Source organism: Apis florea, unplaced genomic scaffold (assembly GCF_048593485.1).
Source record: "Apis florea isolate Af1SG1 unplaced genomic scaffold, ASM4859348v1 contig_3158_pilon, whole genome shotgun sequence".
Classification (NCBI taxonomy): domain Eukaryota; kingdom Metazoa; phylum Arthropoda; class Insecta; order Hymenoptera; family Apidae; genus Apis; species Apis florea.
The window spans coordinates 778,650-804,114 of NW_028256713.1; the positions used below are offsets into that span (position 1 = coordinate 778,650).

General features: G+C 37.1%; 1 protein-coding gene across 2 annotated transcripts in view; it reads right to left on the reverse strand.

Annotated features, from left to right (window-relative positions):
- Positions 1-8,564: 8,564 nt before the first annotated feature.
- LOC100870015 (cysteine-rich venom protein pseudecin) overlaps positions 8,565-25,465 on the reverse strand; it is a 93,923-nt gene continuing 77,022 nt past the window's right edge. For both annotated transcript variants that reach the window (XM_086909823.1, XM_086909824.1), the window contains exons 4-6: positions 18,398-18,543; positions 15,425-15,631; positions 8,565-9,752 (exon numbers count right to left, since the gene is read on the reverse strand). In XM_086909823.1, the coding sequence (XP_086765949.1) occupies positions 9,497-9,752; positions 15,425-15,631; positions 18,398-18,543 (609 nt within the window). In that variant the 3' untranslated portion in view covers positions 8,565-9,496. The remainder of the gene's footprint in view (positions 9,753-15,424; positions 15,632-18,397; positions 18,544-25,465) is intronic.

Consider the following 25,465-nt stretch of genomic DNA (forward strand, 5'->3'; position numbering starts at 1 on the left):
ATAATCTTAAATGATATAAAATATGTATCGAGATAGTAGAAACGCTAAGGTCGCGTATACAAATTTGATTCCTAATACGCGCGTCCCAGATGTTCTCTTGATCTTGACGAAAACGCTAAGATTATAGTGTCTCTTTCGTGAATTGAAATACAATACGTTGTTTGTAATAATACGAATTACCTGTCTGCCCAATAACTGACCTGTACTATTTGTTTTACTATCTTTATCTCATCTTGACCCAAATGCTAAAATTATATGTGTTTTTTGCGAATTGAGATATATCGTTTATAATAATACAAATTTCAATTATTGGAATTCGTGCAAATGATACTTGTCCGCTCAATAATTGATCTGTACTATTTGTTTTACTAGTCTTATCTTATCTTGACAAGCAAATGCTAAAATTATATGTCTTTTTTGTGAATTGAAATATATATATCGTTTATAATAATACAAGTTTCGATTATTCGAAATTCGTGCAAATGCTACTTGTCCGATATATACATGTCTGCCCAATAACTGACTTGTACTATTAGCCTTATCTCGACGCAAATGCTAAGATTACGGTGTCTCTTTTGTGAAATATATATCGTTTATAATAATATAAATTTCAATTATTGGAACTGATACAAATGGTTCACGATATTATAATATCTTTCTATAATTGTATTTCCACTTGTCTATCCAATAATTGATCTGTACTATTTTACTATCCTTATCTTATCTTGACGCAAATACTAAGATTATAGTGTCCCTTTTGCGAATTGAAATACACGTCGTTTATAATAATACAAATTTCAATTATTGGAATTCGTACAAATGGTACAAAATGTTATAGCATCCTTTTCTTTCCACTTGTCTTCCCAATAACTGACCTGTACTATTTGTTTCGCTACATCTTATTCTACTCTTTCGTCCATGATCGCTTGTTCGAAGAAACTTTTTACGATCGAAATTGGGAATAAACTTCGATTAGTATTCATTCGAATAATAATAACTTTATCTTAAAACTAACTATTGATTAATTTTTCAACTTCGTACAACGACACTGTGCATTCTTCTCTGGTTCTCAACACTTTCGATAAAAATTCGATGAGAAATAGGGAACGTATAATCTTCCGATTGTAGAAAGGAAACGCGAGTCGGAAGGAGAAACGATTAAACGGTATAAACGATGGAAATCTGGTCTCGTCAGAATATCCAGGTTAATTTCAATTCTCGGACGAATTAATAGAGCGATGTGTGGAGGCAGGGGAGCGTGTAACGAGAGCTGCACAAAGACCAAGAGATCCCCAGGCTGCGAGGGCTGGAAAATCCCGTCAATAAATCAGCCACCGGCCCACCGGTTCACTTTGTTTGACCGTTTAGAACTCGAATCTTGTTTGCGAATCAACTGGCGAAGCCCTGCCCAAGATTGAACCCTGCTTTCCCCTTCACGGTTCATCCACAGTATCGATACCCGATGTTCCACTTGCGGCTAAATTAAGTTCCAATATCGATCGGAACTGCCTCTCTTCGCGGTGAACAGGCTGACCGATTTAATCATCGATCGGCCGATTTCGCGCCGAAACAACCATTTTTCCTTTTCTCTTTCCTGTAATGATGAAGCGGCAAATGGTAAGACAATGTGACGAAACCTGTAGATTCTTAGGATTTTATATTCGATACAGAATTTTAAAGATAGCTTAAAGCACTTTGTGTTCGAGAGGACTTCCAATCGTATCGAAATTTAAGTTTACCTGTCTTTTTTTTGTCTTAAATGTATCGGGATGTCATCTATAGATTTTATATTTGACAAAATTTTAAATATAGCTTAAAGCATTTTGTGTTCGACAGGATTTCCAATCTTATCGAAATCAATTAATGTGACGGAATGACATCTGTAGATAGGATTTTATATTTGATACAGAATTTTAAAGATAGTTAAAGTATATATATTCGAGAGGATTTCCAATCGTATCGAAATTTAAATTTACCTGTCTTTTTTTGTCTTGAACGAAACAATGTATTGGAATGTCATCTATAGATAGATGATAGATTTTATATTTGACAGAATTTTAAATGTAGCTTAAAATACTTTGTGTTCGAGAGGATTTCCAATCGAAATGAGATAATGTGATGGAATGTCACCTGTAGATAGGATTTTATATTCGATACAAAATTTTAAAGATAGCTTAAAGCACTTTGTGTTCGAGAGGATTTCCAATCGTATCCAAATTTAAGTTTACCTGTGTTAAATTAAATAGATGATTATTCGTGCACAACAATAGTATCACAGTGGATTGCCAAATGCATGGATACACGTGTCGAATGCACTTTCTTCACCGAGGTGTATGTGCTTGCGACTGTTAATGTTATTTCTCAAAGATGAACACGCGTGAGCTTCATAAAAGAGCAGGGTCTCTCACGATGTCAGCAGACACGGTGAAGAAAACTATCTCTTCGTCCTATTAGATTGCGACCGAAGCTCGTGCCCTCGAAAAATCCTTCTTTCCTAGTTCGAGAATCTCGGTTTCTCGATGAGGCAATAACCAATAACGGTGATAACCAATAATAACATGGCTGACTCGCGACACACCCCAAGTTAGAGGAGAATTCCTCGAGCTAGAATGATGTTGGCTGATCAAGCACGTGTCTGGAGTGTGTCACTCTTGGGATCGCTCCAACTAGGCTGAAGCGTGTCAGAATTACAAGTGTCGATCAAACTCTCAAATCAACGACAATCTTCGGATCACCGTTTGTTTAGGCTTACGAGAGATAACAATAGAAAAGGATTTCCGTTTGATGAAATCTCGCGAGCAATAAGAGCGCAATAAGAATTTGAAGAGTAGATTTGACAGGTGATGCTCTTCTGTATCTCAGAGGATGTTAAGAAGATTTTTAATCCTGTTTGAAATTGAGGTTTCTTTATCCTCGAATCAAAACGCGACGGAAATTAATAAGAAAGAGACTCGCTTAAACGTGATTTAGATTCTTTAAAAAGCGTTCGTTTGAAAATTTGCGGGGGCAGCAAGGGGGGAGGGGGTTCTCTCGTAACACTTTGTAACCCTGTGCCAGTAACACTCTTTGTAACGCCGAGTAATTTCGTATTCCGTGGCACAATTCAATGTTCCGCAGTTCGTAACTTTACGGTTCGTTTGTAACGTTGCACGCCGTATAACGTTCCCATGTTTTCCAACATTCGAACCAACGTTATTTAACGCTGTCCTTTCCCTTCTGTGAAAATTCCCCTCTTTGAAATTTCTAATTTCCAATGTATGTACACGTAAACACACACACACATACAGACAGAATCGAAACTGGAAGATTGGAAAGAGAAAATATTTTTGTAACATTTTTCATTCTCGATCACTTACCTTATACGACACTTGCTTGACTTAATCCTTCTCTTCGTGTTTGTTTTATCCTATCCGCTTGAAATTATTTCAAACACTCGAATGGATAGTTTCTGATAATTCGTGAAAAGGATCTATCGAGTATATCGTTTATTCCATTCTCGATGGAATTTAGATCTTTATTTACGTTATACTATACTTGCTAATCTTCTCTTCGTGTTTGTTTTATCCTATTTGCTTGAAATTATTCCAAGCATTCGAATACATCTTGCAGAATCTATCTAAAATGGAATAATTCGTTTATTCCATTCTCGAGTTAAATCTAGATCTTTATTTACCTATACTTGCTTGATTTAATGACTCCTTCTCTTGTGTTCGATTTATTCGACTTGCTTGAAATTATTCCAACCATTCGAATGCATAGTTATAATAATCGAATATATTCCACTCTCGAGGGGTAAATCTAGATCTTTATTTACGTCAACAAGCGAGAAATTTAAAAATTTCTCGAAGACCGTGAAACATTCTCGATCGAATGCTCAATGCTCTTCGTTCAATCCCTTCTTTTTCGTTAACTTAAATTTCAAATTTCAACGAAAAGATTATTTATCGCGGTATAATCCGTCCCACATTCGCGAGAAAATAACGCAGGAGTGGAGGTAACAAAAATTTCCTCCAGTTTTTCATCCTCCACAACGATGGAGGTATGCACCTTCGACAGTGGATATTTTCTTCCCCCTTCTTTCTCTATTTTCTTTTATTCCCTTTTTCTATTTTTTTTTTCGATATCTAAACGATTTATCTCCTTTGAAATTCCGCTTAATCCCCTCCCCCTGGTAAGGAATAAATAGCGGCGAGCGATTAAGCACGTCGCAAAGATAACATCCCGTGTATTAATTCCAGACCGAACCCTCCATAACGCTTAATCTGATTTATTGATAAAGTTGCGGCTTCGCGTATCCCTGTTCGCGATCCGTGCTCGCCGTGCCTTCACGTACGCGTTATCACATCGATCGCCCCCAACCTTTCTATTCGTTTCGTTCGATTAATTTTAACAGAGGATTTAAGGAACGCATTGTAAATTATTGCTCGATTCGATCAATCCGAAATTCCTTTCGGATTTATCATTATTTCGAAATTCAAAATTTTCATCTTCTTTAAGGTGAATATTTTTTTCTTTTCTTTTTTTTTCTTTTTATGTTTCGAAAGTATAAAAGGAAAAGAGAGAGACAGAGAAAGAATTAAAAAAGGGAACGTTGATTCGGTCAAAATTTTCATCTTCCTTAAGATGAATATTTTTTTCTTTTCTTTTTTTTTTTATGTTTCGAAAGTACATATAAAAGAAAAAGAGAGAATCGCAGGAATTAAAAGGGGAACGTTGATTCGGTCGAAAGAGTGGAAAATTAAATTTGGAGTCAAAATTCGATACTACTTTAAAAAAAAAAAAATTTTCTCGCTGTAATTTTTCAACTCGGTGAAAATTTCATGATTTGGAAGAATAATTGGGTGATTAAAGTTTAAGAAATTCTCAAAGTACCTAAAGTTTAACTATCGATATACTCGATCGTAAAAAGGAAATGCGTTTCCCTATAATTCTATGCGCTACTTCTTTGCGTTATATAACGCTCCATTTAGAAAGCGGATGTGTTCCAGGAAAGGTAATTCCAACAGGGTGTTTTCTCCGATATCTGATATTATGCCCCCGAAAAATTATCAGTGAACGAAACTTACCACGTCTGCATATCGTACGTCTGCATCTTTTGATATAGTCGCAGCAACAATTTTTAATCGTCGTTAAAAGTGAGTCGAGAAACAAGAGAAATTAATCCAAATTGTCGAAGAATTGTTTCAAAAAGAGTGTATGTCTTAAAAATTCTACGTTCTACAACTTGCACTTATACGTGTTAAAGATTGTTCAAAAGAGGCCGAAACGAGCACAAAAATCAGTATACAAAAGTATCGATGAAGCCTTAATCGGTTTAATAAATTACAAATCTCTATCACTGTCGCTCTGTCATTCCATCTCTATCGCTCTTCCTCGTCCAAGCTAAATCCCCAAACGAAAATGAAACTTATTAATAATATAATTTCTCAACATATTCTCGGCATACACTCAAAAATACAATAAAAATATTTACCAATTAATATTTACAGGATCTTTATTTCGGTAAGTGAACGAAGTTATGACAGGTTACAACGTTTTTCGATCGACTCGACGGTGGGTCTTTTCGCCTCTTTGAGAACAGACAAAACGTATTACATCGTTTACATTGATCGTAACCTCACAACTAATCGTCGATCCAATTAATCGTCTCCTATTGTTATCGACTGCGTTTACGTCTCGTGTTTTCATCTTTTCTCCTATTTAAAACGTTTTCCTTTTTTTTTTTTTTTTTTACTTACTAGGCACGCCTCTCACTCCCTCTCCCCTTCCCCCAATCCATAAATCTCTTATCGCTTCCTCTTTGCATCCGTGGCACTCTTTCTCTCCGTTGTTGTGGCACTCTTCTCCCGCTTTATAATTGGTTCGATGAGAACTGAGACCGTGAAACGCGATGAAAAATATAATTGATAATTTGTTTCAAAGTAAACACGGTAGCAAACGAGTTCTAACGAGTTGTTGGAGGATACATTTGCGGGGATCATCGATCGAGGATGAACGAGCGCGCTTGTGACGAGTGCGAAGTAGGAAAGTTGAATTTTAAAGAAGATCTTCATAGAAATTTCAAATTTAGAAAACAAAAATTGGGATATAATTATCTGAACAATTATTCGTAAAATATTTTCATAGGTTTCTTTTTATTTTTTTTTTTCCGCGAAAGGAAAAATTAAACTCGGCTTTTTTGTTACTTTCGCAGTCACAAGCGTGAATTAATCTATCTAATCCGAAAGAAAATAATCCTCGTTTTCCATAGCGTTACAAATATATCGGTGGAAAAGATTTACATTTTTCTCGTCGAGTACTCGTGAATGCAGCGATGGATAAGAGAGAGAAGACGGATTTCTTCTTTTCGGAAGAATTTCTTTTTTTATAAAAGGCTTGCGTTAAACAATGATTTGTAATCAACAGGATGGATGAAATTTTTGACGACAATGATTTGAACGGAATTAAAATTCCTTAAATTGTCTAGTAATTGTCTGAACGGATATGTGGAGATCCAAATTTATTTACAATTTTTATAAAGCGATTTGTAATCATTTGTTCTCTCTCGTTCAAAGGTGGTTAGATCCTTTTCCCCTTTTTTTTTTCTTCTTTTTAGATTTAAAACGGTTGCATTCATAAGTTCTCGAGATCGAGGGTTTAAATAAAATCACGAGATTAAATTGTTATTCGCAATTTCGTGTGTATACATTGACTATCTTATATAATCTTACGTCGCTAAACACGTTAAGAGATAGGGGTTCCGGTTACGTTTATACATTTTTTTTTTTTTTTTTTCTTTTAGTCCCACGTTTAGGCGACGTGCGAGCTCGTCGATAAAACTAAATTAATTCGTACATGAATTAAAAAAGAATAAATTGAAATTATATAAAATTTTAAAAATTCTTTTCCAGTATGATCCAATCATTGTCGATTATTAATCCTATAAACTATTATTAATCCTCTCAAACTGATACTAAAATAAATAAAAAAAATAAAATTTGATCTTAAAATATCGATCTATATTCGTACCCTATCGATACTATTCATTAAAATTTATACTTAAGAATTAATATTAATTAAAATTGTAGAATTAACCTTATATTAACCCTACACTCTCAAACTGATATTAAAATAAATAAAAAAAATGAAATAAAATTTGATCTTAAAATATCGATCTATATTCGTATCCTATCGATACTATTCATTAAAATTTATATTAAGAATGGATATTAATTAAAATTGTAGAATAATTATTCATTTTCTATTTCAACACGTACGTTCCATTAAATTACGTTAAATTAAATATTACACGTTACAATATTAATTGAATCTTAAATAATTGAAACCTCGTAATAACATTAGGAGCAACGATTTTTATCGACAGCTCGCCGAACGTCCAGAATCAAACGACAGAATCTAATACAGCACCGAGAAACACCCAACCACGGTTTTTCACCTACGAATTTAATTATATAATTATTTATTAATTTATTTATCTATTTATCGCTTATCTATACGTATTTACACACCGCATGCACGTCTATATATAGACACACTCTTATCGTTTACAAATATCAAAAGGATCTCGCCTGATTCTCTCCGTTTCGCGGGACTCGGCTTGGTTTTATCCCTCGTCCATTTACTCCACCCATTCAACCCCATCGTGGCTCGCCTTAGGGGGATTGTTCCTGTTCGATCGACGAGAACGGTTCAAAAGGAGAGCCAAGAGGGCTCGAAGAAAATAGAGTAAATTTCCGGGACGACGAGAGTTGTCGAACGAACGAATTCGTGGAGCAAAAGGGAAAATTGTTCCTCGATCGTTATTCAAAATGAGAACGAAAAATTGGAAGCATAGAATACCATTGCAATGATACCCGGTATCGATGTTTATTTAAATTTAATAATTGTTCCAGGAAATTTGAAATTTCCCTCCAAAGAAAAATATTTGCGGCGTTTTAACTTCGTATTTTATATTTTATCGTTCGATCGTGGTCGAACAGTGTGTCCAGATTCTGCGCAATTCATCTTTTTTCTTTTCCCTGTGTATCAAAACAGAAAAATGAAATCGGAATAAATTTGACGAATAGAAGATCGAATGTCAAGTTTCGTCGCAAGATATTATTTCTTATTGGCGAAAAAATTCAAAATTCTTGGATTTAAAAATTAAAAAATTACTCGCGTTTACGTAAGAGGGTAAAACAAAGGAATGCTGGAATGAAATATATTAAAACCCGAGGAATTCGGAAAGTCAAACTCTTCTCGGGAAACAAGCTGATCCAGCTCAATTTGCTTTCTCATCCGCTTCACGATTGTGCCGCGCTTTATCCCCTCTCCCTCACTTTCTCCCCCGAAACAAACGAATCATCCCTCTGATGATATTTAACTTCGCGACTAAGGGATGCATCGAAGCGATTCCGTGGATATATCTTGTGATTATGTATCAAACGTGAGGAGAAAACTTCTTGAGAACGATTTAACCCTTTGACTGCGGGTTATGGTTTATAAATCAAACGTGCTCTAAAATTATAGGCGGACAAACAACGTGTTAATTTTTCTTAACACGAATGAAATAAAATAAGCTGAGATAAAAATGAATGGAAAAATCTTTTAAAATATAGAATCTCACTTCGATAAATATAATTTAAAATTAGAATTATGTTTGTTTTCGTTTCATTTTTCTTATCCTTTTCTTCGTCGTGCTTTTATTTTTTATTTTCGTCCTGGTTAACGAGATAAAAGATTAGTTTCATTTTCAATATGTATATCTTTGTGAACTTTCTCTAATACGGAAATCGTCTTCTATTTCTTCCAGTTTCTCGAAAAGCGTTGAACGAGATATTGACGAATATAGCGATGAAGTTTTTAGTATAAATTTTGAGATTTTAGGCTTCTGTAACATAACAACTTGTACGTTTACACTTTGTTTATACGATACTTTCTTACTTCGTATACTTTTCGTAATTTATAAAATAATTATCGCATATCGTCTATCGTGTTATGATTTGATTTTGGTGAAATATCTTTTTTCTTTTTTCGGCTGCGCTAAAAGTATCCGCAGTTAAAGAATTAAACGTTTCTTATCGCGCGAATTTTATTCGAACGAAGTATTTATCGATTCTTCCCGCATTCGTCAAAGAATTGTACATCGAAAAGTCGAGAAGCCGATGTTTCGAAACCAATCATGTAATTACTCGCCCGGCAAATCTATCGAAAGTTTAAACGACGAAATTGTGTGGAAATGATCGACGCCCCTAAATCAATTATAACAAAGGGCAAAGTGTAAGCAGCCGCAAATCCCTCGATTTCATTCGACGAAACTCTAATTCGTCCCTTTCATCGAGGAATTACAATTTCCCCGTTGTTCCAAGTCTCGAAGGCCTGTGGAACCCGTCTCGCCTCCAAAACCTCGAAATTATTTCGCATCGTATCGACCTTACGTCCCGAGAGAGGAGGGGAGGATGAGCGAACGATGAATCGACGCGAGGATGGGGGCGAAGGAAAGGGTTGGAAGGGTTCACTACCCGTGGTGATAGTAGATCTTGCCCTCGCAATTGCACGTTGCGCCGCAGAACTTCCGCCGCTCGCGGCCCTCGCTCGTGTTCGTCTCGCAGACCCACGAGCGAAACATCCTCGCCAGCTCGACGCAGTTCGACCAGAGATCGACGTAGTGGCACGCGTTCGTGCAAAGCTTGTTCCTCGAACAGTGGTCCTTGCACATGGTGCACGGTTTCCCGGCAACGTACGGGTGGCCCAGCCGACCTTTGTAATTCCCGCTGTAACCAACAATTCAAGAATCGCTGATTAAAACATTCGTGAGGGAGAAGATTCTTGGATTTGGAAAATATACGGAACGATAGTATTGTTTTGTAATTGGATAGCGAGGAGAGGATTTTTTGGAACGAGGTGCGATTGCCGTTGTAATACAGAGTTTTTGGATAATTAGAGAATCGTTGTGGTGGAGAATATTTGAATAATTAGAGACTGGTCTGTTGAAGAAAATTCTTGGATTTCAAGGTGGTTTCGAGTTTGGAATATTGAAAGATATATCGAATATTGTTTTCCAGCGTAAAAAAAAAAAAAATCTTAAATTTTGCGTAATTGGATCTGTTGGAGAAGATTCTTGGATCGAGGTGCGATTGGCGTTGTAATGGAGGATTTTTGAGTAATTAATTAGAGAGTTTGGTGAAGGAGATATAATACGCCGTTTTGATAAAGAGAATTTTTGGTTAATTAGAGACTGGTTTAGTGGAAAGGATTTCAAGGTGGTTTCAAATGGTTTCGAATATTGGAAAATATATCGAATGACGGTATTGTTCCGTAATTGGACAACGATCCGGCAAAAAGCTTCAAATTCTTTGGATTCAAGCGTGGAAGGTAGTATCGTTTTCTAATCTAAAAAATTTTAATTGCTCCTATTTCGTTTCCTCATCTATGTCTCAAGTTTCACGATAATAATCATCCTTCGAACAATTACCATTCCGTTCCACGAATCATAATTGTCATACCAAAAAAAAAAAAAGCAAATCTTGCTTAATTCTGCAACTGGTACCAAAAAAAAGAAAGAAAAAAAAAAAAGAATAATTCTCTTATTCTCGCAATCGAAGCGAGTTCCCTTCGTTTCGAAGAACGGGACAAAAGCTTCTCCTCCAGCCTCGTTCATTTCTCCCCATCAATTTCGCCCCTCCTCTCCTTCCACTCACCCCGTGGCAAATGCTCCCCTAATAACTCCGCGTTTACCCGCTTCGAATCGCTCTCCTTCCCCCTCCGAGCAATCTTTGCCTCGACTTTACTTTCAGACAATTAAGCCGTGACGTTTCAAGACGTTTCACGACGATTGCAGCTCGAGAACACGAGAAGCGATTTTCCTCCTATTCTTCTTCCTCTTCTTCTTCTTCGTCTCGAGTTTCGCGTTTGCGAAAAACGACAAACAGATTGGGAACGAGGGGTTGGGGCCGATCCTCCCCGATTAATTTACATTTAAAGTATTTTTCGTGGCGGGCCGCCGCCGCTTTGAATTCAAATGACCCGCCGTGAAATTAATTACGAGGCGAAAAAAAGTACGCGTCCCTTGACAGCTTTTATTTATCGCCCTCTGCGCTGGGAAAGCAGGAAAATTAGGAAAATTCAAAAATTATTGTTGTTATTAGTTGTTATTGATCGTTTGAAGGAAGGATCGAGTTTGAAACGCGAGGAAGTGGAATGTGGAAAATAGGTAGGGTGAATAATTGGCGACAGATGAAGTGGAAACAATCATGGTCGGATAAGTAGAATGAAATGATCGTGGTTAAACAAGTAGCGCGGGTCGATCGTTGTTCGGATAAATTGTATGGAATTATAGCTGAACTGTGTAGAGAAAGAGGGGAGGAAGAGAGAGATCGAATGGAGCTATTTTCATAATTTTAATTGAAAAAGCACTTTCTTTTATGTTCAATATATAGCAAATTTTTAATTAATGATAATTGAACGAAACTTGAAAGGTGATATTGAAGTTTCGTATGTTTTAACTATCGATGGAGGTAAAAGGAAAGTTCGTATCATCGGTGACTGTCCCGATGGAGAAGTTTGGAACTTGGAATTTTTAAGCTGTCTTAAGATCGCGGTTTTAGCGGAATAGTTTTTCCTTTCGTTCCAAGGCAACTCGTTAACTCGATATTCTTCTATAAGAGTAAGAAGTAGAGGTAAAGTAATTTTGAATTTTTTTATCGAACGATTTATTGGAATTAATCTTGCTGCAATCTGCAAACACTTGGTCCAATCGGATCAATTGGGGGGGGGGGGAAAAAACCGAGTCAAATTGCACGCGTTATTCGGGAATTTCGGGCATTTACGGAAAAAATTGCGGGAGCTGCTGTGCCGCTTTCATAATATCGCTATATATTTCATTTTAAAACGTGACAAAGCTATGCTGTTTATTTGTCCCAGTTTAATCCATTTGTCGACAATTTGACGTTACGGGATGTAACAACGCGAAACACGTGAAATATTTTACCACAATTTAAAATTTTTATCGTAAAGAAACACCCTTCAAAAATTTCCAATTTTTTTTTCCACGCTTAATTTTAATATTTTTTTTTTTTTGATAATAAAAGAGAGAGAGAGATGGAAGAAGCAAAGATGAAAATACATGGTATATCGCGTGGTGATTTTCTCGCGAATAAAAAAAAAAAAGCGATGGTTTGCAAAGGGTGGCCAAAAAGTGGGGAGCGCGTGCAAGGAGAGATCGTGGAAGTGGGTCAAACGTCAGGCGATGTCTTCTCTCGAGAAGACGTGCCCCTCTTCTCAGCAAAAAGCTGGATGGGTACACGCCACCTATTAGGAACACTTTGTAATTCACCTTCCTCCCACCCCTTCTTCCCCTTCTCTTTTTTCTCGTGACGCACAAACAACACGTTTCTCGCGAGGGTGCACGCAATTCAACCGTGCACGTTAAAATTTCTCTTTTACGTTGTCATCTCGAGTCACCTTGTCGATAATGCACACCGCTGCGAAGAAAGGGAAGCAATAGAGGAGGAAAATAGAAGAAGGGAGATATTGGGATGATTCGAGCAGGGGACGCGAATGTAACGCGTATATCAAAGATGGAAGAGGCGAGAGGAAAGGGGGAAGGAGAAACGAAGCGACATCGAGTAGTATAAATTCACGACAAAGGCGAAGGAAAAGCGTAGCCGCGTTCAAAGTTGCAGAAATTTCTTTCCAACGAGATCATCGATCGTGCTCGATCGAATTAAAATAACGGCGCTCGTGTGACACCTAAAATTATGCGTGCAGATTGTGTGAAGATTTCTTAAAACACTAAGCAGCGACAGGAGATCAAGCACCGTGTGAAAATTGCTTAAAACACCAGCAAAACGCTAGTATAAGTAAAGGCTCCTGCCTAAATCAGTCTTCTTAAAGTCGCCAACAGTGTTCGACATACAATCTTCCAGTATTCGACCGTCTTGGTAATTTTGACTTGTACTTTCTATATCGTGAATAAAGAGTTCAAGTAGATTCGACTACTCATTTTTCTTGCCAGACAACGAGACACTCGCGTGACAAGAAGTGCTCGTAGTGAACCGATGAACGATGCCGTTTAAGTCGAGTTACACCGCCATAGTCGGCGAGATCACGAACGAACAGCCTTGGAATATCGGGGACGGCATCGCGGACGACCGTTCGTCACGAGTTCCAGCGCGATAACTCTTCTCTCCTCGATGGAACACGAAAGATCGTGGATGGCACGAGTCGGATGGATTGCAACCTGAATTTTCCCCGAAATTTTCTTTTTCTTTTTATGAGATCGCGATGAATTCCTTTGAAACGACGTTTCTACCTAGTAAGTGTAATTTCACTTGCTAGGAAAAATTCTATCCTTGTGTCGTCGTTTCCTTGCGTTTCCTCCTTTTCCTCTCCTCTGCGATCCTCGAAACGTTGCCTCGCTCTTTCTTACTCTTCGGTTTATTTGTTACGGATTTAAACGGTTTCCGCGACGATGGACAAGGAGACAACAGATAAGAGAAGGAAGATGAAAGTAGAAAGAGTTATTACGATGGGAAAAATCGGGAAAATAGAAAATAGCTCAGCCACGAGATGACGCGGATGATCATTCCTCTTCTCAAAAATGAAACAACGCTGTTTCGGATGCCGTCACGAACGATAAAATAATTCGGTGAGAAGTTACGATCGTAGAAAAAAAGAAGGGATTTATTCCCATACTTTATAATTAACTCCTTGCTTTACGATTTAAGTTGCAATAGTGCCATAAACAACAAGAATGTCGGTCACACGTTTCGCAGTTTGATTGGAAGAGGAAGTAAAAAATCGCTATTTAAAATATCTATCAAATTATATTTCATGATCTTAGCAGAATTTTCACTGTCATCGACAACTTAATATTCTTTTCGATGACATTTCTAAAGGTACCATTTTAATATCCTGATATTTCTAATATTTTTCTAGAGAAAGTACAACTGTACTTCGTTCGAATGCGAAGTAATTCGAATTCGGTCAGAAGTTAAGATCGTAGAAAAAAAAGGAGAAAGACAGTACGAGGCTGTCTAAATCCTCCTCCTATCGGCCTTGATTCCATTTAACTTTCCTATCCGATACACCAATTCGTGGACGAGCAAAGTCCGTGGAGGAAAGCGAAGAAAAGAAGGGGAGGGAATTTAAATTACGCGCGTCCTCGTAAATTCGTTTCTCCGACCGCAATTTTCCGGATTATGGCGGTGGCCTTCCGCCGCGCCACGGCAAACTTTTCGATTACAATGAGCCGCCCTCCCCGTAAATCCTCTCCTCCTCTCCCCCCCCTTCCCCGTTCTCGGGGAACCAGCTGCGTCCCGAAGCCAACACGCGATAATTCCCCTCCCCCCCCCCCCCCGCCCGATGCCAACTCGCTATCACCGTGATTACACTTTTGCACGCAAAACTATCGATGGATGGAAATTCCATCGATACTCGAAATTTCGACCGCTGTTACTTCGCCTCGATCAATTGGAAAGTTCAATTTCGCAGCCGAGGAAATTCGCGTTGTACGAAATTTCTCGAGGCAAATCTACGTTTCTTTCTTTAAAAAAGAAAATTCCTCTTTCGAGGATTCCGTTTTTGTATAAATTATCTTATTTCACTTATTGTTTTCTTCGTTTCTCGAAGAAATTCAAACAATGAATTTAAAAGGAAATCTCTCAAGTTGGAGGCTAATGTAGTGATGAGAGAAGAGACTCTTGTACGAAATATCGAATTTCGTTCGTGAACAGAAGTGGTAATTTTGCGAAATCGTTCGTTCGCTCGCTCTTTTCGAACAATAAATTCAAGAGGAAATTTAAATCTCTCAAGTTGGAGGTTAATGTGGTGATGAGAGAAGAGACTCTTGTGCAAATTATCGTGGAGATTTTCGTTGTGAACAGAATTAGATAATGGTAATTTCAAATAATCGTTCGTTGCTCTCGCCCAAAAACAGGAGTTTGGGGATATTTTTGAAACGAGCCCGACGAAAAACCTCGTCGCTTGATGATGATTCGAGGGAGAAGGAATCTGGACGCGCTTCCAAAACGACTGAGCCGGGGAGACTGAGAGGGGGAAATGACGAAACGAGATCGCGGGTGGATGGACAATTACGAGGAGGAGGAATGCCCGCTTCAACTTTGTTACGACACTTTGTTGCGCTCCGCATTTCCACCCCTTTCATCGTTTGTTCCACCTTTTTCTTCCTTAACGAGTGGCGATAGGCACAAACGAGATTCAATAATATTCGCGTTTTCGATCAAAAGTTTTTTCTTTTTAATACAACAAAATCGAAAACCAATTTATTTATCCACGTTATTATCGCGTAAGAATGAATAAAATTTGTCGAAAAATTATATCCGTTTCGATGTCCTTACCCAAAATTTATCCTACCTTAGTTTGGAAAGGATAAGGAATTAGATAGAGGAAGTATAATCCAGAAAAGAAAGGGAAATACGCTCACCTCGGGGCATAGTTGCAGACGTACATAAAGAAATCCTTGCCAAGTGGTCCTCGGCCACCGGTACAGTGGCTCACGCCGCATCCAACCAGATGCGTGGTCGCCCACGCGATTTGGGTGTAATGCCCGATCTCGTGTAGATCGTTCCCCTCGTCGTCGCCGTATTTGTAATCTTTGTACTCCATGTACCACATCCTGATCGGGAAATTCCTGGAAAAAGAAAAAGGGAATAACTCGAAGCAATCGATCCGTTAAAACAATTGGACGATTCTTAAATATCGCACATATGGTGGCTTAAACCATATATAGGATCATCGTTTACATTGTGAGCTTCGAGTGAACGAATTAAGTCTATTTTCTTGCGAATTATCGTATCGTTGTTGATCTGGAAACTTTAGTTTTTCCTTACTTTTCGTGAAAATGCGAGTTTAGAGGGATCAATAGTCGCGTTGGAAGGCGAACGATAAGGTTTAACTAGAGAAAATTGTTTTTATTCTTGGAGCTTATATTAATTTTCAGATAGTTTTAAATCAAAATAGACGTTTCGAGATGTCGTATCCGAAAATTGAAAAAATTGTGAAATTGAAATTTAAGGGCTTCTTGATAAATTTATACAGTTCTCTGCCAAATATATGTAAACAAGTTTAAAAGGAGGATTTAAAATTTTAACGTATAATAGTTTTATGGTTATTTTAATTGAAACAATTATTATTTATAAATTGTTCGTGCGTTCGTATCTTTGTTTGAATTGGAAAGAATCTGGAAAGCGTTAGGAAACTATAATCCTCTCATAAATTATCGTTAGACTATTGAAGCTACTCGAGTGTTGGATCTTAACACGATCAAACGTTTCGCAAATGACGAATTCTTTCGATCGTAGATCGACAAATTGAGGCAATTATTTTTTGGAATTCTCTTCTCCTTAAAGAGAGAGGAAAAGAAATCGAGTCAATTAAAAATATATACGTGTAGACGAGCGAATCTCGATTGGAATTGGAAAAGGAGATGGCGGAAGTGGGATCGGTTCGGTTCTGTGTCGAACGTCAACAGGTGGCTCTCTGAGGAGAGCGACGAATACGAGAACGAGTTATCGTTAGACGGAAAAAATAGAAGAATGTCGAATCGTAACTTCGGGATCGAACTTTTCTGTCTGAACGATAACACCGTTTTCCACCATTCCCGTGTATTTATAAATTTATTCGTATGGGGGCGATGAATAATGTATCGTATCAGCTCTTCCCTCCAGAAATAGTTTTTTCTCGTTTTAAAAGTTGAAATTTGAAAAACTTTTTATTTCATCGTTCTAAGAAAAGAATTGAGCCTCCTTTCTTCTTTTTTTTCCTTTTTTTTTTTCTTTTTTTTTTTGTATTTTTAGCTAGATCGTAGCGACATTTTAAATATCGTTCAACTTGTATCACTCTGTTAATAATAAGTAAATATTGCATAAAATTCACGAAATGATGATGAATATTTAATATATAGGGAATGGGAGAGATAAAGAGTTAAATTTGATCGAATATGGAAATTTAATTAAAATGCAGATGATTAATTAAGCGATTAAAATGCACGAAACGTAATTAATGGATACGCGAGGAGGTCCATCCTTGACACAAACATTGTGACAAATTTATAAATCTGACTCGATTTACATTTATTCTATGATTGCTTCTTCTCTTTTTTTTTTTATTGAAACGTCATGCTTTATTATGCTACGTTCGAAAGGATATTCATGTTTTTGATCGTAAATATAATTTTCATAATTTAGATCGGAATATTTGTAAAAAAATATGTGAAACAAAAGGAAGGATAGAATAATAATAATAATAATAATAATAATAATATTAATCATTGTAATTTTGTACAACAAAAAGATGCTTCAAAGTTTGATAAATAACGATATCGTTCTTATATAATTATCTTTTTGAAAAAAATATATTCTCCTTTCTTCCACAACGACATTTTATTTTGCAGCTATTTGAATATTTCACTTCGTGATCTAATTAAATTTCATAAATTCATTGGAATTAATGAAATTTTCAATTGTTAATGAAATTACGCGACCAAATTCATTGAAAACAATAATAAACAGCGAATTAATTAAAATCGTATCGACGTGGTAACTTGGTATGGAAATAAGGATCCCTTTCTCACGAAATTCGATGCTTTGTGCATCAGAATTACGCGGTTTTACTCGAGCACACCATGGAGACAATCATCCCCAGCAGCGAATAATCTTCCTTTGGGTTAGCGAATACATTGTGCACTCGAGAAAGATGATTTCTTCTTGACGCGAATTTGAGTAATAAAGAATTTCGAGGATCGTGTGTTGTATTTTAAAATACACTCTAGAGACTCAGGGTACCGGGTACTTTGCTCAATTTTAAAAAGTCTTGAGAAAGCTTAGAGAAGATCGAGAGAAAAGAAATTGACTTCATATGAATTTATAAAATTCAATATTCAGAATTTGTTCGTTTCTTCCAAAGTTTCTAAATTTGTTACGGCATACAATAATAATTTTGTTCGAAAAATTATGGAAGAGAAAATCATATATTATATTGATCCGTTCCAGATTTAGTAAGAATAGATCAGAGAATATTGGTTATTAAACATCGTAGCTGGTGGTACTTTCTGATGCATTTTGACTCGTAAATCGCTCGAAACTTTCTCGTCTGATGAAAGAGCTATCCTAATAAAGATTGGACGATCTTCGAACGAACCTTGGAATAAATTCAAAGGCAACAAGATGCTACATCTTTTAGAGAAGAAACCGAGTTATCTTAAAATTCTATAAAATAATTCGATGCCCGTAATATTCATTTTGATCCGCTCCTTTGTTCTTCTAAACAAAGGAAGATTAAAATTAAACCGATACACAACAGTTATACAATCTAATTTTATGCGAAATAACGCATAGGAAAGATTTTAAGAATCGTGAAATATTTATTGATACACAAATACACTTGTGTGTACACCCACCACAGTGTCCTTCTCGTCGTAATGAAGATGTTCTGTCCGCTCTGCCCAAAACCGTCCAAATATAGGCCAGTCGCGTTGTCGTGTACCAATCCAAGGCATCGATTGGCCCATCTCTGCGCAGCTTTGGCCAAGCCTGGATGCCATTTCTGAAACAGCGCACCAATGTTTTCCTAATAATTTACATACATTAATCGAAAATTTGGGAAAACGAAATTCAAATGCAAATCATCAATAGGTGAATGTTGGATGAAATTCGCAGACGTCGTATTGGGATATGTATAAAAATCCGGAGAGAAAGAGAGAGAATGGAAGGTCGTATTCCGAGGCATGCATGACTAATTTATTAAAACGAATTATCAAATTTCGAATTCTTCGAAATAATTCTAAAAATATTCCCGAAAATTATATTTAGAAAGATTAGACAAAAAAAAAACGACGAGAAAGTGGAACGAGAAGAATAAAAGTTGGCCACAGTCAGAAAATTATTCACCCGCAAAAATGTTTAAGAAATTTCGCAAAAACAATACAATCTTTATAACCAGACGCAATCTTGGCGAAAAATTTATCGAACCATTCTTCCCCTCCATAAACGAAACGAAGGCGACTGTAACATCAAGCGCCACTTCGTTTGTTCCAACTCATCCCATTAATTTTCTACCCCCGGTATCGTTTTAACGCGAGAGCGATCCTCATAAAAATTTATAACTCATCGCAGACCTTGCATCCGGCTATCGAACCGTTCGTACCTTCCCTTTAACCTCCCTTGTAACAACGTCTCGATGACTTTCTCCCTCCCCGTGAACATTGCGAATTTTCCAAGCCTCCTTCTATTCGCGAAGATTAAAACGACGAAGAGGTAACGTAAATGCGTCGTCGAGCCATTATCCTCGTAATGAAACACCGTGAACCGGTGTTTATTAAAATGCACGGCTTATTAGGGAACCCTAGACGCGGTTATGTCGGTAATGTAGATATTAGAAATAGTGCGTTTTAGAATCGAAGGTTTTAAGTTTTTAATTTAATTTTAATCAAGTTTAGAAATTGTATCGTGAATTTTTCAAATCGATTTTTATTGATTTTCTCTGAATGGATCACCAGTATAACTTACTAGGAAACCGTAGATATGTTTATATCGAATTGCGCGGATTTTTAGAGTCGAAGGTTTAAGATTTAAATTTAAATTTAGAGATTGTGTCAGAGATTATTATAGATTTTCGTTGATTTTCGTTGATCGTCGCGCAATGAAATAAATTCGTAGATGAATGTTCATTCAAATGTACAGTTTGCTAGGGAACCCTAGATACGTTTATGGGTACGGTGTGAATTTTTAAAAGTTTGGAGTTTGGAAATTAAATGTAATTTTACGTTTTTGAAGAATTAGGAGGGAAATTTTTACGAGTAGATTTTTTACTAATTAATTTTCGAATTAACAAAAACGTACGTTGTTTGGAATTTCTATTCAATAGGAATTAAACGGGCTGCTTTGTTTCAAAGTTAGATTCCATTCGTTAAATGCAGCGCTGATTCCATTAACGCATTCTGCTCGTAGATACTCTATAATTGTTCCAACTACGTGGACGTAAGATAATTGGACTAATTGCATTCGGTAAAGAGTCTGTGGAACTTTGCCGGAAGGAAGTTGGATGATTTTTCATCTGCATACTGCGTAATCAATTTTGCTCGAAACTCTCGATTCGCCCGCCCTACAATTTTTCATCATTTTCAAAAATTGTAATTCCTCTTCCAGCTACTCTTTTTTATGAAATCACATATATCGTTCGCAATTCAAAATTGCATTAAATTGTGAAAAAAAAAAGGGGGGAGCGGATACAAACATCACACTTTTTCATCACGATTTCTACTACTTTCCCGATACTTTCGTTAATTCCATCTACGAAATTGAACCGAGTTTTCCAATATCTCCTATCCCATATAATAATCTTCATTTAATCGATTTCAATCGAAACGCATAAAACTCTTGGTGGATCGGGTCGATTTTATCTGGTAAAATCGGCGAAACGTTTTCACGGCCTAACAACCTATCCGAGTATCTTTGCCGTTTCGCTTTAATCAACGTCCAATTACCAGCACGGAAAGTTTTTCTATCGTAGCTGGATTAAAATGCGTGTTACACCGTTCCCGGGTGAAAAAATTGAATTATATCGCTTTCAACGTTATTACCGGAATTATCGAGGGGCTTTCTCACCACCTCTCAACGTGATTCTGTTTCCTTTGTTATTGCCCTCTGGATAACCTTCTTTTCGTCTCGACCAAAACTTTTCTCCTCGATGAAAATCTCGCGGAAATCGCCAACTTCCTTCATTCTCTTTACGAGATCTCTCTCGAGAGAAAAAGAGATTATTTGTAAAGAAGGGAATGTGAAAGAAGAAGAAGCAAAAATTATTCTTCGCGCTTCGCGTAATTTAAAATCTCTAAGTTTGTAAATTGATTCTTTTCGTCTTGCCTCGAAGACGTTTTTTAACGTTTTAAATTTGAAAAATTTGTTTTCATTCTGAAGAGAATGAATTGCATAAAATCAATGATTGTTTCTTGGTCCTGCCCTTTCGACGACGATTCGCGAGGATGGAATACTCGTATTAAAATTTCTCATAAAAGAGATGAAGAAGAAATTTTCCAATATTCGTTTTTTTTTCTTCTTTTTTTCTTTTCTTTCTTTCACTTCAACTTAAGTGTTACAATCAACACAACGCGTGAAATTTTCGAACGGAACACTGAAATTGCAAATTTTGTTAAATTCTTCGTACAAGCTGGATTATCATATTTTCATTTTGAACGACGATTTACGTGCCTCGAAATAGCGAGTACGAATGAAATATGAAAGCTTGTAAATTGCGTTACATTCGAAGAGTTAGCGAAGTCTGGAAAGATCCGGGACGACCGAGTTCGAGAAGTTGTGGAATACAGGGAAATTATGTAGATTTTCCAGAGTTATGGAGTGTTTAACGCGTTTTATATCACGCCACTACTTTGCATAAAACTTTCAATAAACGAAGAAAAATATTGTTTGCCGCCCCTTTCAAAGGAGGGAAGTCAGTCGCGGGTGAGAACGAAGGATCAAAAATTATATCAGAAATTACACGGCATTATTTTTCTTTAATTAAATCTCTAACTTTAAATTACACTGTCCAAACGTTTACCTTTTTTTCGACCGTAGAAGAAAGCTTGGAAGTTTTGAAGTTTAAAACTTGCGCTCTCTCTCTCTCTCTCTCTCTCTCTCTCTCTCTCTCTCTCTCTCTCTCTCTCTCTCTCTCTCTAATAGAATTCAAATTACGATTATTAATATGTATTGAATTAAATTTTTAAGCAGTATCCATATCGCCAAATATTATTCCATTTGAAACTTACAAATGGAATATATTTCAAGATGAGGAAAATTCAACGATTCTTCAAACTTCAAAAATTTGAAATTGCTATATATATATATATATATATATAGCAGTTCTGTTCCTGAAACGAAAACACTTACAATTAGGTCAAGTTCTGGACCACCAAGAAAGAGCTGTATCGTGTATTGTCGAGGCTGGAAAACATCTTCCACGAAAATCTTCTCTGATAAGAAAATTACGTAAGAGAAATTGTTTTCTCTCCCCCTCTCTTAGCATATACAGACTACAACGCTTCAAAGGAAATGGTTGCTCGGGATATCCAATGAATTTTTCGCAATTCTGAATAGCATAACTTGATTCGATCCATAGTCAATTGTGTAACGCATCGAACATAACCAACTCGAATTAAACTCGAGACGAATTAGTCTGTCGAACTGCAGCAACTAGAGCGAGCCAAATGGTCCATCCGGTCCAGCGGATTTTGATGGTGAAGCAGGCCGAAAACAACAAATTTTCCTTTTCGTCCACTCTATCTCGCGAGACGAACATTTATTAACATCCTGAGTGAAAGAACCTCTTGAGTGACCGAAAATAGAAACTGAACCGAAACTGAAATTCAAATCGATCTACCCGGTTGTGTCCCGTGATCGTGTCAATCGACGAGACAAGCTCGACAAGAATTGTCGTTTTATCGACTATTTTGTCGATTATTTATTCCCACGCGGTTAATCCCGAAGTCATCGTACCCGTAGTTTTCCGATATCTCGATGATTAAAATTCGAAATTTCCCCCTTCCCCTCCGGATTAATTAAACCGAATCAAAAGTGGGGAGCGTCGCGTCCAACAACAACCGATTACTCGACAATGTATAACGAACGAGCCGCCACTTCAACCAGAGGGGATTCATCATCGTTAATGCCCGTGAATAATCAGGATCAATGGTGGCGTGACTTATGAGATTATTTATTATGCATTAACCGTAATGGCGGCGGGGAGGGAAATATCCGCGAAACAGCGCGACGATCGTGGCCCGCCATTTTGGGTTTTATGCCGGGAGCAGCGCAATCAACTTAAAATTCATCATTGGACGAGCGAGCTATAAACCTTCCCCGTTTGTTGTTAACAACGGGGAGGGGAGCGGGGAAGCGTGTTTAATGGCAAACGCGGAAGTAATTGTTTCGGATGTTGAATGAACAAAACGGTATGCGACGTGATTGATCTCCCGTGACCAAACAGTGTACTCTGATCCCCCCCTTCTCTCCCTGTTTTCTAGACCCGTGGGATAATTCATTTCTCGGTAAAATTCGCGCGAATAAAGGGAAATACTTGTCGTTCGACGAAACAAATTTACTTTAACGTGTGTAATTTAAAATTGGTGAATAATTACGAATGGAAGGAAATGATTTTTTTCCCTCCCCCCCTCCTCTTCGTTTTCGGTTAACTTTCGTTCCGCTCTCTCTCTCTCTCTCTCTCTTCCTTCCTGTCTTTTAGATCCAATAGGTAATTTATTTCTTGGTGAAATTGCGATGTTTGGTACTTGTTCGATGATTTAAACGTATAATTTAAAATTAATGATTTACGAATGAAATGATTTTTTCTCTCCTTCTTCTTTTGGGCTAACTTTTTTGATCAAACTGTGTGTACTCTGCTCTCTCTCTCTTTCTCTCTCTTCCTTCCTGTCTTTTAAATCCAACAGGTAATTTATTTCTTGGTAAAATTGATATTTGTTTGATTATATACTTTAAATGTAATAGTAATAATTTAAAATTGGTGACATCTTCGATTCGTTTTATTCGTTGCGCGTTATCTTAAAGATGGAAGAATTTTAGGGAAGAGTTAGCTAAATAAATTTCAGTTCTTTCGTAATTATTACGAGCAAATGAATTTATTTCGTCGATAATGATCACTTAAAATTAGTTGAATCGACAAATTTTCAATGCTCAATGAAATTTTTTAAATGATCCCGTAAAAAAAATTCTAAAACTCGATAATCGACTGAACGAACCATTCCGAGCGATTCGTATTAGCAAAAGATTATCGAGCGAGAAAAGTATTCGTTTCACAGCCGATTATCTCGTCGTCGAAGCAAACTCGTCAAACCGAAATAAACAATGACCACGGAATCGCCCACGTTCAAAGCCAATTATCTCGACCCTCTACTAACCCTCTGACATTCTTGCACCACGTTGAACGAATCGATTGCATTTCGCCAACGAGTCGTGTCGGATTCGATTATTTCTCGAAGGGGCGGATTCCAAGTATCCGTTTCAATCCGAGTGGAAAACATTCTAACGTAACAGGCGTCGTTTTAACGATCCTCGTCTCCTTCTCTCGCCGAGGCAATGAGCCGCGCCTTCTAAAAAAAACCGAGCAACTGCTTTTGTCGCGACGATTAACGAAGCGTGGAGGAGACACAAAGGGATTTCCCCGGTCGAATCTTCGTTTCCCTCGAAAAATCCACCGATTTTGCAAAACCGTGATCGAGAACCGTAAATTATTCGAGTTATGTTTCTCGAATGGTTTTTCAAAAACAACAGGATCAACGAGTGGAAATAGGGAATGCTTCCGCCTCTTCATATAAACACTCGAATTTTTGTCGTTGGATAAATTCGATGCAATCTCTTCAATTTTGTAATCGAGTCGAATAGAAGAATTAGATACAATATGGAATCTTTTCGAAGAGAGGACAAGACAAAGCGAAAGAGGATACATATATTATAAAGAAATATTAAATTTCTAAATCTAAATGTACTTTTTATTTTGAGCGCGTAAATAAAACATAGGAATTGATTAAATCTTTTATTCATGAAATACGGCGCATTTATGTGAAACAACGCCAAAATACCACCGGTATAGAATTCGAAATCTCCCTTCTATTTGGCTCGATAATAAACTAACGTGTAGTAAAGTTAGAACCTTCATTCCCGTGGAATATACGTGGGCTGTACGTTTTCCCTGTAACGCGCAATAACAAAAAATATCGTACGAAACTTTTGTCCCATTCCCGATACCAAACGTCGAGTACAAAATCGAAGGGAAATAACATTGTTTATAGAGAGTAGTTTTCGTAACCCTGATTATGTAAACTGCAGTTCGTGCGTAAACTTTAATGTCGGTTTTACTGGGATAAAACGATCCGAAAGTAATTTCCATTTTCAGGATAAAACTGGCGGGATATCGATGTGTCGCGATTTTTTTTTTCTTTCTTTACCACGATTATTTTCGGAAATCGCGATCAAAAGTTAATCCTCCCGTGCAATTCTAAAAATTTACGAAACCGAACAATTAAATGCATTACTAAAATTCACGTGTCGCAGATCCTCTTCGGCTCAAGAAAAATTGTAAACCGTTTTCAAAAAAAAAAAAAAAAAAAAAAAGAAAAGGAGAATCATGCGTACAACAAACTCTAATTAAACGAAAAATCCCATCTTTCAATCCCAATATACGTGGAATGTCCCGTGCAGGCCGACCACCAACGATACCAGAACAATTTACAATTCCCAATAAAAACACGCAACGATTTCCTAACCAAACTCTGCCCATTCTGTATCCCGCTTATATAATTCATCGAAATAATTCGTAGAAACAACGGAGTTTTTGTTTCACATCGATATCTCACCAAGATAGCGGAAAGTTCGCCCGTTTAAAATGCACGGACGCGCCAACGATGAATGGCGATCGAAATTCTTAGAAACGCCGTGATCTAATTTTTTTCCTCCCC